Below are 16,445 nucleotides of genomic sequence, written 5' to 3' on the forward strand. Positions count from 1 at the left end.
AAAGTATTGTCTGGCACCTGGAAGGTGCTAAAGTATTTGGTGAATGGATGATTCTCAGTTTCCTTATCTGTGAAATGAGAATAATAATAAGGTTGGTATAAGAATTACAATTAAATAATATATGTAAAAGTGCTTTGTAAACCATAAAGCAGGTATACCAAAAATAAGTCAAAGGGTTGGGTGGGGGACCTTCAGAAAGAATACATCAAAATCTGAAAGATATCATCTATTATAGCACCAGTACATGTAATAATTTTTAAATTCAAAAAGAAAGCACATACCTTTCCCTGCAGAGGGCCCTGAATAAGCTTGGGATATTTCTGTGTTGAACTATTTCCATGTCCCAGTTTCCCATAATCACCATCTCCCCAACTGAAGACTTCTCCTTCTGTAGTAAAAGCTAAAGTGTGACCATCAGATCCTTTAGAAGATGAGACCTTTTTAATGGACCTATGAGGCTCAAATGTCAACTTTTTTAAAGTGGACTGATTATTAGAATCTCCAAGGCCCAGTCTCCCATAGCTGCCTTTACCACAAGCTCTGACAGAGCCATCCGTAGAAATGACAAAAGTGCAGTATTGTCCAGCTTCAATCTATAAGCAAACAAACAGAATTACAAATATAAAATGCTTCTGTAAAAATCAAAGTATAATATTTAAGGCTGGTTTTATCAAACAGTTTCAAAGGTAGTCTCTCTTAAAGCAGAATATGGTATGACACCCCTTAGAGGTTAAGGAGTAAATAGAAAATTAAGAAAACTCTTAATGGCCTGTTCATGTTGACTTTATTGTTGAGCTTAAATTAATGTATATTTTATATTTTCAGGTTATCTATATGATCACAGTTCAACGGAACAACAAAGTAAAATGTGTTAGCTTCCCTCCTCTTACAATTGGAAAGGGCAAGAAATAAAAATCTCCCATAAATTCCTTAGGGTTCACTATGATAAGAATTATAAAAAACATATTCTAAACTCATTTGGAAAAAACATATGTTTTAATGGAAATAATAAAATAGAAAGGTCTAGCTTGGCTAAATGGAGGCTATAAATGTAAAGAAGTAATCTCATAAGAAATTCCACTTTTTAATTAGTCTTATCTACTATTTGTTCAATATAGTGGTAAATCTGTTGCCAGTCATATTCCAACTTAACTTTTTTAAACTTGGAAACACTGGGAAATGAGGGACTAAAAATATTTTTTTCTATTAAAATGAAAAACTGAAAAAGAAAAAAGAAAAATTGATGCAATATGGTATAGAAACAAGCAAGATTCTTCACTCATTTAAAAAACACTCTCAATGTTTAAGTAACATGTTACTTAAAGCAAATACTGTCATCAACCAATCCTTAAGGTATACAGAGAACTCACAGTCTGAGCATCAGAGAAACTAGGAGCCAGTTTGGGTTGTAATATTTTCTCCTGTGTGCCTTCCACCAACTGATGGCTGCTGTTGCTCCCCCAAACATAAACCTCACAGGTCTCTGAGACAATGGGAGCATCACCAGTCTGAATGCTATCTGGGCTAGCACACGTTCTTGAGTAATCAGAAGCCATTCTGCAAACCTATTAAAATTAAAAATTTGATAAAAATATAAGACATTTTTAGTGTAGACATTTTTATAAATATTCTCTGACACTGTTGATTTTCTTGCTTTTAAAACTTCTCAACTGCTCAAGTAACCTAAGAACAACACATCTAATCTTAAACACAGATGGCTAGACTATTTACTCCCACAGAATAAACCACTAAAAGATGCTAACTGACAAAAATGGGAAGGGGGAAACATACAACCATGACTTTTTTATTAAAATTTTTATTACTGCATACAACAGCATTACAGACAGCTCAAAAAAACCACCAATGATAATCCTATCATCTTAATACAATAAATGTTATCTTTCTTATATATGTCCTTCCAGAATTTTGCATATACAGGTTCTTTAACAAAGTTATCACAGTGGATATATAAAAACAACAATACAAGAGAGTCAAGCAAGAACTTCTGTATCTTCCTAATATGACTGAACTGGTAATATTCCATTTAATGTAAAAATCACAACTTACTTTATCACTTTCCTTTAATAGTACATTTAGAGTCTTTCCACTTGTTTTAAGTCATTTTTAAGAATATAGTTGTTACTTTATTTTTTATTACTTCCTTTGTAGAGAACCACAGAATGGGGCTAGTATATACAAAAAAATTGACAACAATCTTATGATTCTTAAAACATACTGTTTCCAAAATAGTGCTACAGTATTATTGTATCACCAGCAATGTATAAAAGGAGGGCTGTCCTAAAAACAATAAAGGTGCAGCACACATACACACACACAATAAAAATATGACTTATTCAAACAACACAACCCCCGGGCCAGATGGACTTACCTCAGAATTTTATCAGACATACAGAGAAGACATAATACCCATTCTCCTTAAAGTTTTCCAAAAAATAGAAGAGGAGGGAATACTCCCAAACTATTTCTATGAAGCCAACATCACCCTAACATCAAAACCAGGCAAAGACCCCACCAAAAAAGAAAACTACAGACCATATCCCAGATGAATGTAGATGCAAAAATACTCAACAAAATATTAGCAAACCGAATTCAAAAACACATCAAGAGGATCACACAACATGACCAAGTGGGATTCATCCCAGGGATGCAAGGATGGTACAACATTCGAAAGTCCATCAACATCATCCACCACACCAGCAAAACGAAGGACAAAAACCACATGATCATCTCCATAGATGCTGAAAAAGCATTTGATAAAATTCAACATCCATTCATGATAAAAACTCTCAACAAAATGGGTATAGAGGACAAGTACCTCAACATAATAAAGGCCATATATGATAAACCCACAGCCAACATCATATTGAACAGTGAGAAGCTGGAAGCTTTTCCTCTGCGATTGGGAACAAGACAGGGATGCCCACTCTCCCCACTGTTATTCAACATAGTACTGGAGGTCCTAGCCACGGCAATTAGACAAAACAAACAAATACAAGAAATCCAGATTGGTAAAGAAGAAGTTAAACTGTCACTATTTGCAGATGACATAATATTGTACATAAAAATCCCTAAAGACTGCACTCCAAAACTACTAGAGCTAATATCAGAATTCAGCAAAGTTGCAGGATACAAAATTAACACAAAGAAATCGGTGGCTTTCTTATACACTAACAATAAACTAAAAGAAAGAGAAATTAGGAAGACAATTCCACTCACAATAGCATCAAAAAGAATAAAATACCTAGGAATAAACCTAACAAAGGAAGTGAAAGACCTATACCCTGAAAACTATAAGACACTCTTAAGAGAAATTAAAGAGGTCACTAACAAATGGAAACTCATCCCATGCTCATGGCTAGGAAGAATTAGTATCATCAAAATGGCCATCCTGCCCAAAGCAATATACAGATTCGATGCAATCCCTATCAAACTACCAACAGCATTCTTCAATGAACTGGAACAAATAGTTCAAAAATTCATATGGAAACACCAGAGACCCCGAATAGCTAAAGCAATCCTGAGAAGGAAGAATAAAGTGGGGGGGATCTCACTCCCCAACTTCAAGCTCTACTACAAAGCCACAGTAATCAAGACAATTTGGTACTGGCACAAGAACAGAGCCACAGACCAATGGAACAGAATAGAGACTCCAAACATTAACCCAAACATATATGGTCAACTAATATTTGATAAAGGGGCCATGGACATACACTGGGGAAATGACAGTCTCTTCAACAGATGGTGCTGGCAAAACTGGACAGCTACATGTAAGAGAATGAAACTGGATCACTGTCTAACCCCATACACAAAAGTAAATTTGAAGGATCAAAGACTTGAATGTAAGTCATGAAACCATAAAACTCTTAGAAAAAAACATAGGCAAAAATCTCTTAGACATAAACATGAGTGACCTATTCTTGAACATATCTCCCCGGGCAAGGGAAACAAATGCAAAAATGAGCAAATAGGACTATATCAAGCTGAAAAGCTTCTGTACAGCAAAGGACACCATCAATAGAACAAAAAGTTATCCTACAGTATGGGAGAATATATTCGTAAATGACAGATTTGCTAAAGGGTTGACATCCAAAATATATAAAGAGCTCACACACCTCAACAAACAAAAAGCAAATAACCCAATTAAAAAATGGGCAGAGGAGCTGAATAGACAGTTCTCTAAAGAAGAAATTCAGATGGCCAACAGACACATGAAAAGATGCTCCACATCACTTGTCATCAGAGAAATGCAAATTAAAACCACAATGAGATATCATCTCACACCAGTGAGGATGGCTACCATCCAAAAGACAAACAACAACAAATGTTGGCGAGATTGTGGAGAAAGGGGAACCCTCCTACACTGCTGGTGGGAATGCAAATTAGTTCAACCATTGTGGAAAGCAGAATGGAGGTTCCTCAAAATGCTCTAAATAGAAATACCATTTGACCCAGGAATTCCACTTCTAGGAATTTACCCCAAGAATGCAGCACTCCCGTTTGAAAAAGACAGATGCACCCCTGTGTTTATCGCTGCACTATTTACAATAGCCAAGATATGGAAGCAACCTAAATGTCCATCATTAGATGAATGGATAAAGAAGATGTGGTACATCTACACAATGGAATATTACTCAGCCATAAGAAAAAACAAATCCTACCATTCGCAACAACATGGATGGAGCTAGAGGGTATTATGCTCAGTGAAATAAGCGAGGCGGAGAAAAACAAGTACCAAATGATTTCAGTAATATGTGGAGTATAAGAACAAAAGAAAACTGAAGGAACAAAACAGCAGCAGAAGCACAGAACCCAAGAATGGACTAATAGTTACCAAAGGGAAAGGGACTGGGGAGGGCGAGTGGGAAGGGAGGGATAAGGGTGGGAAAAAAAAAAAAAAGAAAGGGGGCATTACAATTAGCATGTATAGTGTTGGGGGGGCATGGGGCGGGCTGTGCAACACAGAGAAGACAAGTAGTGATTTTATAGCATCTTACTATGTTGATGGACAGTGACTGTGAACGGGGATGTGGGGGGCACTTGGTGAAGGGGGGAGCCTAGTAAACATAATGTCCTTCATGTAATTGCATATTAATGATACCAAAATAAAATAAAATAAAATTCAGCTAATAAAAAAAATATGACTTATTTACCTTTTGTGTTGGCTATCATGGTAAAGTCTTTTGCCGTTAACAATAATTTTTTTTTAATTCAGGCTTCTCTCCTGCCCCCACCTCCAACCCCTCCAAAAGCTGACCTTCCCAGTTGCCCTAACAAAGGATTAGGTGTATATGAAAGTCACTACAGGTCACTACAATCATACCGATAATAAGTATTATACTTTCAATTTTTTACAAACGTAAGTGGAGAAAAAGATGAAGCATAATTTTAATTTCACATTTCCTTATTATCAACAGAACTAAAGTTTTTCCATCTATTTGTTTACCACTAACTTCTACCCACTTATTTATTAGGGTTTAATGGATTTTTTATTGACTTGTATGAACTCCATACAATAAAGATGCTAACTCTGACTACAGCTGTTGTCAATTTTTTGTCCAAGTTTTAGCTGAATCAAGTAAAATAATAAAAGAAGAATCTTCAAAACTCAATATATGAGATTACCAGCCCACTAAATGGGAGGGGATAGAATAATTTTAATCAAAATCTTTAAACAGTACCCCAAACAACAGAATAATATGTGTGTTAGACATTATTTTCCAGTGAACATGAGGACAGTTCTGAGGAAACACAAAATATGCATAAGGGAAGACTGTCAAATCACTGATAAATTACCTGAAATTTTTCTGGGGACAGAAGGAGGATGGTAGGGGCAAGAGGGTTAGAATTTTTTTATCTGAAGATCTATTACTAATAAATGGGACTTATAAGAAACTCATAGCCCTCACCCAGCTCCCTAAAAAAAAAAGAGGAGGGAGACAAAAAAAAGCTACTCAGTTTAGAAATGTGTTTTTTAAAAACAACTAGGGGGTGGATGCTGGGAAGATAATAGCAACAATGCAGTTTTCTAAACATTCTGAATCACTACACCGAACAACTAGATGACAAAATTCCAAATACATGCTTAACATTCACAACAAAGCTACGTACAAAGATAGTTCCAATAACTCCAAAATATAAGCAGGTATAGACAAACCATCACCAAACACAGAATCTGCATGTTAATGACACCTGTGCAAGAGGAAGCAATAGAATGTCTGACAGACCTCAGAACAGGAAAAAAACAAAATAACCAATCAGGTACTCACTGGAAAGAACAGTAAGCCAATCTATGAATAGCAGGTGCAACTAGGAAGAACTTTGCCCTCTGTGATAGATAGCAGGTAAGTAATAGGGGTCCATGATGAGAAGTTTGAAAGAAGCTAGAGCTATCTAGCTCTTGTGAATTCTTGAAACTGACAAGCCAGGACTCCCTTCCAGGACAGCTCCCCCACACTGAGAATAAACTACTGGGAACAGAATAAAAATTGACCAGGAGAGGGACAACAGATGGAAAGACAGAGAAAGTTAAGATAAAAAATTGGGAAGAACATGAGGGGAAAATACCATTTCTTTAAATATTTGATAAAAATGGAATGAGTCTGAATAAAGCAGAGGGAATTACGCTCCCCAACTTCAAGCTCTACTACAAAGCCACAGTAATTAAGACAATTTGGAACGGGCACAAGAACAGACCCATAGACCAATGGAACAGACTAGAGAGCCCTGATACAAACCCAACCATATATGGTCAATTAAAATATGGCAAAGGAGTCAGGGACATACAGTGGGGAAATGACAGCCTCTTCAACAGCTGGTGTTGGCAAAACTGGACAGCTACATGCAAGAGAATGAAACTGGATTATTGTTTAACCCCATACATAAAAGTAAACTCAAAATGGATTAAAGACTTGAATGTATAAAACTCTTAGAAGACAACATAGACAAACATCTCCTGAATATAAGCATGAGCAACTTCTTCCTGAACCCATCTCCTCGAGGAAGGGAAACAAAAGCAAAAATGAACTCATGGGACTACATCAAACTAAGAAGTTTTTGTACGGCAAAGGACATTATCAACAAAACAAAAAGGCATCCTACAGGATGGGAGAATATATTTGTAAATGACATATCTGACAAGGGGTTAACATCCAAAATATATAAAGAACTTACACACCTCAACACCCAAAAAGCAAATAACCTGATTAATAAATGGGCAGAGGATATAAAGAGACAGTTCTCCAAAGAAGAAATTCAGATGGCCAACAGGCACATGAAAAGATGCTCCACATCACTAATCATCAGGGAAATGCAAATTAAAACCACAATGACATATCACCTCACACCAGTTAGGACGGCCAGCATCAAAAAGACTAAGAACAACAAATGTTGGTGAGGATGCAGAGAAAGGGGAACCCTCCTACACTGCTGGTGGGAATGTAAGCTAGTTCAACCATTGTGGAAAGCAATATGGAGGTTCCTCATAAACCTAAAAATAGAAACACCATTTGACCCTGGAATCCCACTTTTTGGAATATACCCAAAGAATGTAACTTCTCAGATTCAAAAAGACATATGCACCCCTATGTTCATCGCAGCACTTTTTACAATAGCCAAGATATGGAAGCAACCTAAGTGGCCATCTGTAGGTGAATGGATAAAGAAGATGTGGTACATATACACAATGGAATACTATTCAGCCATAAGAAAGAAACAAATCCTACCATTTGCAACAACATGGATGGAGCTGGAGGACATTATGCTCAGTGAAATAAGCCAGGCAGAGAAAGGCAAATGCCTATGATTTTCCTCATTTGTTGAGTATAACAATGAAGCAAAATTAAAGGAACAAAATGGCAGCAGACTCAGAGACTCCAAGAATGAACTAGTGGTTACCAAAGGGGAGGGGTGTGGGAAGGTGGGCAGGAGAGAGGGAGAAGGGGATTGAGGGGTATTATGTTTAGTACACATTGTGTGTGGGATCACGGGGAGAACAGTGTATAACAGAGAAGGGACATAGTGGATCTGTGGCATCTTGCTGCACTGATGGACAGTGACTGCATTGGGGTATGGGTGGGGACTTGATAATATGGGTACATGTAGTAACCACATTGTTTTTTCATGTGAAACCTTCATAAGAGTGTATATCAATCATACTGTAATAAAAAATTTTTTTAAAAAATGATAAACTAAACAGTTTCTAAAAAAAAAATGGAAGGAGTCTATGGAATTAGAAAAACTATCTTGAGGCCCATCCCCTTCCAGAAATTCAGGAAAAGAAATTTTGCAAAAAAGAAAAGTATCAGGGTTAAATCCCATATAAAGTTATTACGGAAAAAATAAAAGGGCAGAATAATATCTCTATAATAAAACCATGACAGAAAGGAACTGTCCACAACAGATAAACTGTAACCTATTTCAAGGTAAACTAAAGGGATTAAAAAAAATTAAGTAAGACATGAAAGAAAAACACAAATCTGAAATAGAAATATTCAAAAATGAGGGGACAACTCTCATTAGAGAAATTAGAAGAATTAGAAAAATCATTTCATAAATGAAGCCTAAATGAGAAGGAATCCAAGAGTATATCAATATAATCAGTAACACCTTTTAAGAGTAAAAAAGATAAAAAGGAAGAAATTTTTAGAAATAATAAATGAAAAAGATATAAAACATATTCAAGAAAAACTGACAAATACTAAAGTTATACAAAGATCCAATATTACACATAAAGGGATCCTTAAAGAAGAAAACCAAATAAAAAACTAAAATAATATTAACATCTGTAATTTACAGAAACTTCCCTGAAATAAAAAAGATTTGAAAATACACATTGAAATTCTCACATCTCTGATATTGACTCAGAATGAATAACATCAAGATGTACTATAGTAAAATTATTGATCTTTAAAGAAAAAAAAAGATCCTTTGGGCTTCTCGGCAAAACAAGCTCATGACTCATATAGGAAAAAAAATCAGATTATCTTCAGACTTAGACAGCAAAACTTTATGCCAGAAGAAAACAAATGAGCATACTTAAAAGATGCAGAATAAAAGAAAATGTGAGCTAAAGATTTTATATTCTCAAAACTAACTTTCAAATATAAAGAGCAAGCAACTATTAACAAGTAAGAACTAAGAAAATCTTGTTCTATAAGCCTTTATTGAGGAATCTATTTAGATAACGAACTTCAGACAACTAAGAAAAACAGAGAGACACTGACGCAAAGACTGGCAGTGAGCATTGAACATGTAATTACTTATAGAAGGAATACTAAATGAGAGTTGAAAAGCAAAGCAGGTATGCTTTGACTATGTAGATATAATACAACTATAAAAAATGGGGAGAGAACATATGTAAAAAATAAATGTTTTCAGTAATCAAATAGTATTTGTCTTATTTGGGGACTGCTGTGTGTGTGTGTGGTATGTGATTAAAACAAATAAGTAATTATGAGATAATTTATCATCCCCTATATCCTTGAGAATCAGCATCTTAACTGAAGAAAGATATAAATGTGATATAGAAAAGGTTAAGTAAAAAATTCTATAGCCTTAACTTAGAACACCAGTATCAACTCATAAGGTATTTTGGCTTTAAATACATACACACCATTCCTAGCCCCATCCACTGTAAAAGTCTTGAAACAATAATACCAACTCAGCAGTGAAGAGTATAGTTAGCACGCTGACTGTGGTCCTGAAATACTGTTTCCTACTAAAAGAAAACAGGGCTTCTTGGAGAAAGAGCTAGCTAATTCGAGATCTGGAATAAGAAATACACAGATGATTTTGAGACAATTTGATGTGTCAGATAGCAAGGAAGCTATCAAAGATTATTAGACCTATGTCAAAGAACTTTGGAACCTGAAAAGACTACTACTCTGAAAGACTACTGGCCAAAGATATACAATACACATTTCAATACTGATAGTAACTCAATGGATTGAAATTTGAATAGGTTTAAATCTGTAAGTTCATAATGATATTTTTCAAATGAGATCAATTGGTCACATTTGGAGGATGATAGGAGACCATTAAAGTGAAAACTCATAAATAAAAATTGGCATTTATGATAAAGAGTTGGGGGAATCAAACATTTATTCTGCCTTTCCTGTATGAACTGTAGCAGAGTAACCAAATAGTAAGAGAATCATCTCTTTATAAAAACATTACAATTAATAAATTAAAAAGAAATATAAAACTGGAATATAACCATTTTGCAACCAACCACCAATGAATTAATAAATCTAGTCATTAAGCATCAAAAGCTGCTAAGACTACAAAAAGAGACACAACTAGAAGGAACTTGATGGAAGATCACACACTGTGTATAGTCTTGCCAAAAGTACCAAAACTGAGATTGATCAAGCCTCTGGATCCACCTGCCAATTTGCAGGAAATAAGACATACTGAACTGCATTATGATTAATCAATCAGCAAAACCCAGACTGTGGGAAATTCTACAATCAAAAAGCTCAGGATCCTGAACAAATACACTGCAGGAAAAGAAAAAAAGAAAATGGAGCAGAAACCAACAGATTAAGAGATTTAAAAGACTTGTTTTGTCTTTTTTATGAGCAAGGCTGAACCAGTGTCTCAGGATGCACACCTAGGTAACACAACTATAAAGAAATGAAAGGAAGTGATTACTCTGAAAGTCAGGACAGTGGTTACTCAGGGGAGGCAGAAAGGGGTTATGAGCACAACACAAAAGGGCTTCTAGACTGACTAGTAAAGTTCTATTTCTTTACCTGGGTACAGACTAGAAGGATATTTACTTTAAAATAATTCACTAAGCCATATGTTTGTTTGTACATCTTTCTGTGTGTTTTATTTAATACATTTTTTAATTGAAGTTACCTGCATATGATACAAAGTTCAAATTAATAAAAGGGTATATGTACATGTTGAAAAGTATGTCTCCTTCCCATCCATGATGCCAGACACCCCAGCTCCACTTTATAGAGGCAACTACTGATGTTACTTTCTTTTGCATCCTTTCTAGGGATTGAAAAGATTGTTTTTAAGGAATAAAATATATGCTATAGCACTTTAAGACAAAGTCATTTTTTTTCTGTCTTCTTTCTTTTCTTTTTTTTTTTATTAAGATATCATTGATACACAATCTTATGAAGGTTTCACATGAGCAACACTGTGGTTACAACATTCACCCATATTATCAAGTCCCCCCCACATACCCCATTATAGTCACTGCCCATCAGTGTAGTAAGATGCTATAGAGTCTTTACTAAGACAAACTAATGTTTAATGTACAAGCCTTGATTATTACATACCTCTTCAAAGAGACATAAAGCTGCCTCATAGAGTGAGCACAAGCCATCAGATGTTCTGGTTGGTTCCCTCCACTGACTCCGATCAGCAGATGAACCCTACAAATTAAAACATGTGGGACACAGTTTGGGAAGGAGAGAGACATACATATTAAAATCATTTAAATAGTCCACAAAAACATTTGAGGAACTGTTTGTATGATTACATACATTAGATCAAATCCTAACATTGGATCATGAAACTAACTTTTACACATAAATGTTATAAAAGACATAGAGTGAAACAGTAAATTAAGCGCCAAGCTCTCATTGACTGAATAGTGATTTGTTCTAAGTCACAGGGCTTGATCCAAAAACAGTCACAGAGGGAGAATTTTGCCAAAAATAATCTTTGGGTGGCCAACACCCAGTAAATGGGGGCCCAGGAAATAGTCGCTCCCCTGAGGCTGCCTTACCCATCTGCACCCAAGGATACAAGCTAGTAGAACATAGCCAGCTTGAATGATGATCCTGACCAGAGCAGAAGAAAAACTGTCCCTCCCTTTCTAGTGTCAGCACAGCCAAGGTCTTACAAGTCATATCAGGTAGCTGCCTGACAACACCTGCAACTAAGCACCTTTTCACTAGCACAGCTGAGGAATCACAGCACCTCTCTGGGACTCTCCACAGCAGGGCCCAAAGATGGCCAGAGATTTTTCTCTCATTAAGAAATGATAAACCAGAAAGGGAACTTGATCTCCACTGCTCCCTCAAACTACCGTGTCCTTAAACCTTTAGATCACAAATGTCAAATTCTTTCTGTGACTTATCAATCCTATAACTGTGGAATGTTCATCAGTGGCTTTGTTTCAAAGGATACTGGATTGTAAAAATAGTTATAGTCTAGATGATATACCATAGGAAAGTATATTCTCTACTATAGAGGGGTGGTTGGCCTAGATGCCATGTAAGATCCCATCCAACTTTGAGATTATATGACTTTATCAATTCAAACTATTTTAATTAACATAATTCCTAGGTAATGAAAGAGTGAATATGTTGGCTATTTAACTTATGGCTGGGTCATTAGCTGCTACTGCCAAATCAATTTTTCTTTTTAATTGTTTAAGGTGGTACCTTTCAAATATTAATGTGGACACAAATTATCTGGAAATCTTGTTAAAATACAGATAGCAATTCACTAAATATAGATCTGGGTCTGAGATTCTGCATTTATAATAAGCTCCCAGGTGAAGCAAAGCTGCTATCTAAAGCTCACCCTGTGAGTAGTAACACTTTAGTAAGTCTATAGTCACACCAGAAGCTGAATATTCAAAATTAACTAGTCCCCAGACATACAAGGTGTTGCTATACCAGCAAATACTTTGGGGCACAGCCTCTCAAAATTCCATAATTAGCTTTGTAGCACCTCTGAGAAAAACACAATTGTAATCTATGGCTCCATTATTTAAAGGCCACCCCTACTGATCACCAAACCAAAAACAAATGGGGAAAAGCCTGCTGTACTTTCCCAGGAGCTGGTACAGGGCCATCATAATCCCTTTTTTATATCTTTCCACAGTATGGAGAAAAATATTGAAATTAGCATAAAGTTGTCACTGACAGACAGACCTGGGTTTAAATCCAGGCTCCATTACTTCTGGCTATGTAACTAAGGATAAATTTCCTTACTCATGGAAAAATTAACTGAAATTATGTATAAAACATGCTTAGCATAGTTCCTAATACATAGTGAGAACTCAAAACTGGTAATGTAGTTGTTACTTTGTATCATGTACACTGAGAAAGAAGAGAAAATACAGGGAGTATTTAATAAATTCTTGCTAAATTTAAAAATGCCAAACTGAAAGGACATCCTTTAAACATTGTCTGCAGTGAATGTCATTTATTTCTATTCTCCAGGAAGTCGAAATGCCGTAAGGGTAAGACTACTCCAGTCAATTACAATTAAAGACACCTCACCTCTAAAACCCATTCTACGTGTAATTCTTAATGTTTGTAAACATTCTGCACAATTTTAAAAAAAAGGGCTATTCCTAGGTATTTTTTAAAGAAATTAAATTTTGGAAATAGAGCACATTAAAGTATAACTTCACATATTGTTACACATCATAGGAAGTTCAATGGTCCAAAGACAAGTGAAAATTAAAATACCAAATTTGTGGTTTCACAAGTATTCATTTAATTACCCCCCTCTTAAGTAACAACAATTGAAAAATAATGTAATATTTTTTTATTTTTTCAAATTTGTCCTTTCCAGATATTCAGATAAGGACATTAGACTGGATGGAATACATTTCCACATGTTCTAGTTTACCCCACTTAAGATTGCTTCAATGGCTCCCCACTGTCTATAGGATCAAGTCTCAAAGTCATAGCATGGTATACAAGACCCTGCTTAACTTGGTAGCCTTATCTCATTCCCATTTCCATCATACACCTGCTCAAATGTCACAATTCAGTCCTTCCCTAACCACATTAACTAAAATAGCATACTTTCCCCTCTCCCTTCTCTGCTCTGAGCCTATCATTTTATTTTTCCTTTCACTCTCTTTAATTCTCAAAATGTCTCACTATCTGAAAGTACACAGTTATTGTCTGATTCCTCTACTACTACACTATTTGCTCCAAGGGGCAGAAATTGTATTTTTCTTTGTTGCATCCCTATGCCTAGAATAATACTTGGCACACAGTAAATGTTTAATAAAAATTGAGAAAGACTACAGATTTTTTCAAAAGACCTTGACACTTACCAGCCACAGTCCCTTATTTTACATATGACTTTACTAAAACACAGAGATGTTAGATGGATTTCCCAGGTTCATATAAGAAGCCATAAAACCAAAACTACAATCCTGACTTCCTCATCCAGGGGTCTTAATGCTGAACCATGAATATGGACATGAATAGGCCCATGAATTACATATTCATATAAACATGTATAGAAGTTCCTTTAAAGTATATAAAACATTAAACCGACCTAACAATTACCCACAGAACTCTCAAATCATTCACTATTACCACCAGTTCATTAAAAGCTAGGTTGATTTTTCCCAAAATCATTAGATAAGAATCATAAAATTGAGATTTATAGTACATACCAAAGAACGTCTCATCTGCATTAATATAGTCATAAAGCAGTCAAAGCTGATCATTCCTTCCTGGCTTGATAGTAGTTTGTTTTTCTCCATGGAATTTACAACTGCTGAAGCTCCCAAAGCCATTTCTATCCATTCAAGAAGATATCGCAAAGAGCCTCGCTGAGCTGCTAAACCAAGCAGCAACTCAGAAGCTAATCTACGACCTAAAGTGTCTGCTCCAGAATTGGGAATAGTTACTCCTTTAAGAAATGTTGTTACTTGTGATAAGCAGTCCAAGCCCATAGGAGGAATCTTGCTTTCATTTGCTAAAGATAACGGTGGCAAAGAGCTCACAACTTCAATTGCAGTATGAATAACGTCATTGCAAAGACTGAGACCAGGTCCTGACACAGGCATCATCCAACTTTGTCTTAGAAGTGCAAATAATAAACTCAGACCAGTTCGAACACCCATTTCTATAAGTGCATCAGTGCTTGACCGTGGACGTTCACTAACAGAATGGACATCTGCTGACCCAGAGCTGCTTTCAGGAGAATGCTGCTGCTGTTTCACTTTGCCTTTGTCATGGTATTTATTAGAAAGTGCATAAAAGACACGCTGGAGTACAAGCAGTCGTTTTCGAAGTGCTCCAGCAAATGGGGAATCTGAACATACCATCTTTGCCAATGCTAGCTGGCTGCCGAGAAGGGCATCCAAATAGTGGTCCTGCTCATCACTTGAAAGAGACTCACGTTCAAAGTCTGGCAACTGTGGTCCTTTGAGGCACAAAACTTGCTGGGGCAGAGGTATTACTTCCTTATTGCTGACCAATTTAGAATACAGAACAGCAACCCCCTCTCTTGTTGCAATAGATTCACTGTCCTCTGTAATCCAGGAGCTGTTGAGGTGTTCAAGCCATTTCAGTTTCACTGGTGGAACCATAGTTGCCATGTTGGTTTACTCTTCAGCCATTAGTTCTATAAAGGGAGAAGAAAAAGCAGTCAAAAACTTATACGGATGATTCATAAAATGTTCCTAAACTTCCATCTAACACCATAATTAGTGTTTTCAAACCAGTGAAACAAAACGTCTGGACTTCAGTTAACTTCAGTTAACATTACTTCAGTAATGTACCAATGTAGTATTTTAGCTTTGATGAATTTACCACCGTTATATAAGATATTACTATTAGGGGGAAATAGGTGAACGGCATTTGGAAACTCTGTACTATCTTTGTAACCTTTGTATAAATCTAAAATATCTCAAAATAAAAGGTTTATTTTAAGAATTAGTGATTTGTGTACTTTTTCTATTCAAGTTCTGGCCCCACTGTCAGTGTAACGGGTTCTACATGACTCCAAATTTTTATCTCTCCAACCCAGACCTCTTCCCTGAATTCCAAACTCATATATACAATTGCACGTATAGGTATCTAATAGGCATCTTAAAATTAACATATAGATATCTAATAACGAAACAGATTATCTAGTAGGCATCTCAATATTAACATACTCAAATCTGAATTCCTAAGCTACCACTACCACCCTACCCCAACTTAAACCTGTTCCTGCTATGACTTCCTCATCTCCATAACTGGAAACTCCACCCTTCCAGTTCCTTTGGCCAAAAATCTTGGGAGCCATTATTGATTCTTTCCTCTCTTATACTCCAAATCAATTAATCAGCTCTATTTTCAAAATATATTCAAAATCCAAACAATTCTCACCCCTTCCACTGCTAAAACTCTGGTCTAAGCCATCATCTCTTGGGTCATTGAAGGAGCCTTCTTACTGGTCTCCCTGGCTATACTAAAGAACTACTGTGACTCCAAAAGAACAGGAATGTTTGTTTTATGTTTTGTTTACTGCTGTATTCCAGCACATAGTAAGTGCTCAATAGGTATTTGCTAAAAAATAGTACTTAAAAACTAATTTATCCTCCGGATAAAATAGTCACAAAACATATATCCTACAAAGGACTGGCATCCAAGATACATAAGGAACTCCTGTAGCTCAATAATAAAAAGAAAAACATAATTTTTTAAATGGGCAAA

The 16,445-nt window shown here is 35.9% G+C and overlaps 1 protein-coding gene across 1 annotated transcript in view; it reads right to left on the reverse strand.

The window, feature by feature from the left end:
- Positions 1-16,445, reverse strand: part of HERC1 (HECT and RLD domain containing E3 ubiquitin protein ligase family member 1) — a 202,244-nt gene that overhangs the window by 132,468 nt on the left and 53,331 nt on the right. Inside the window, exons 2-5 of the mRNA XM_073211953.1 lie at positions 14,414-15,369; positions 11,316-11,411; positions 1,371-1,565; positions 282-593 (exon numbers count right to left, since the gene is read on the reverse strand). Of these exons, the coding sequence (XP_073068054.1) occupies positions 282-593; positions 1,371-1,565; positions 11,316-11,411; positions 14,414-15,343 (1,533 nt within the window). The 5' untranslated portion in view covers positions 15,344-15,369. The remainder of the gene's footprint in view (positions 1-281; positions 594-1,370; positions 1,566-11,315; positions 11,412-14,413; positions 15,370-16,445) is intronic.

This window comes from Manis javanica, chromosome 8 (genome assembly GCF_040802235.1).
Source record: "Manis javanica isolate MJ-LG chromosome 8, MJ_LKY, whole genome shotgun sequence".
Classification (NCBI taxonomy): domain Eukaryota; kingdom Metazoa; phylum Chordata; class Mammalia; order Pholidota; family Manidae; genus Manis; species Manis javanica.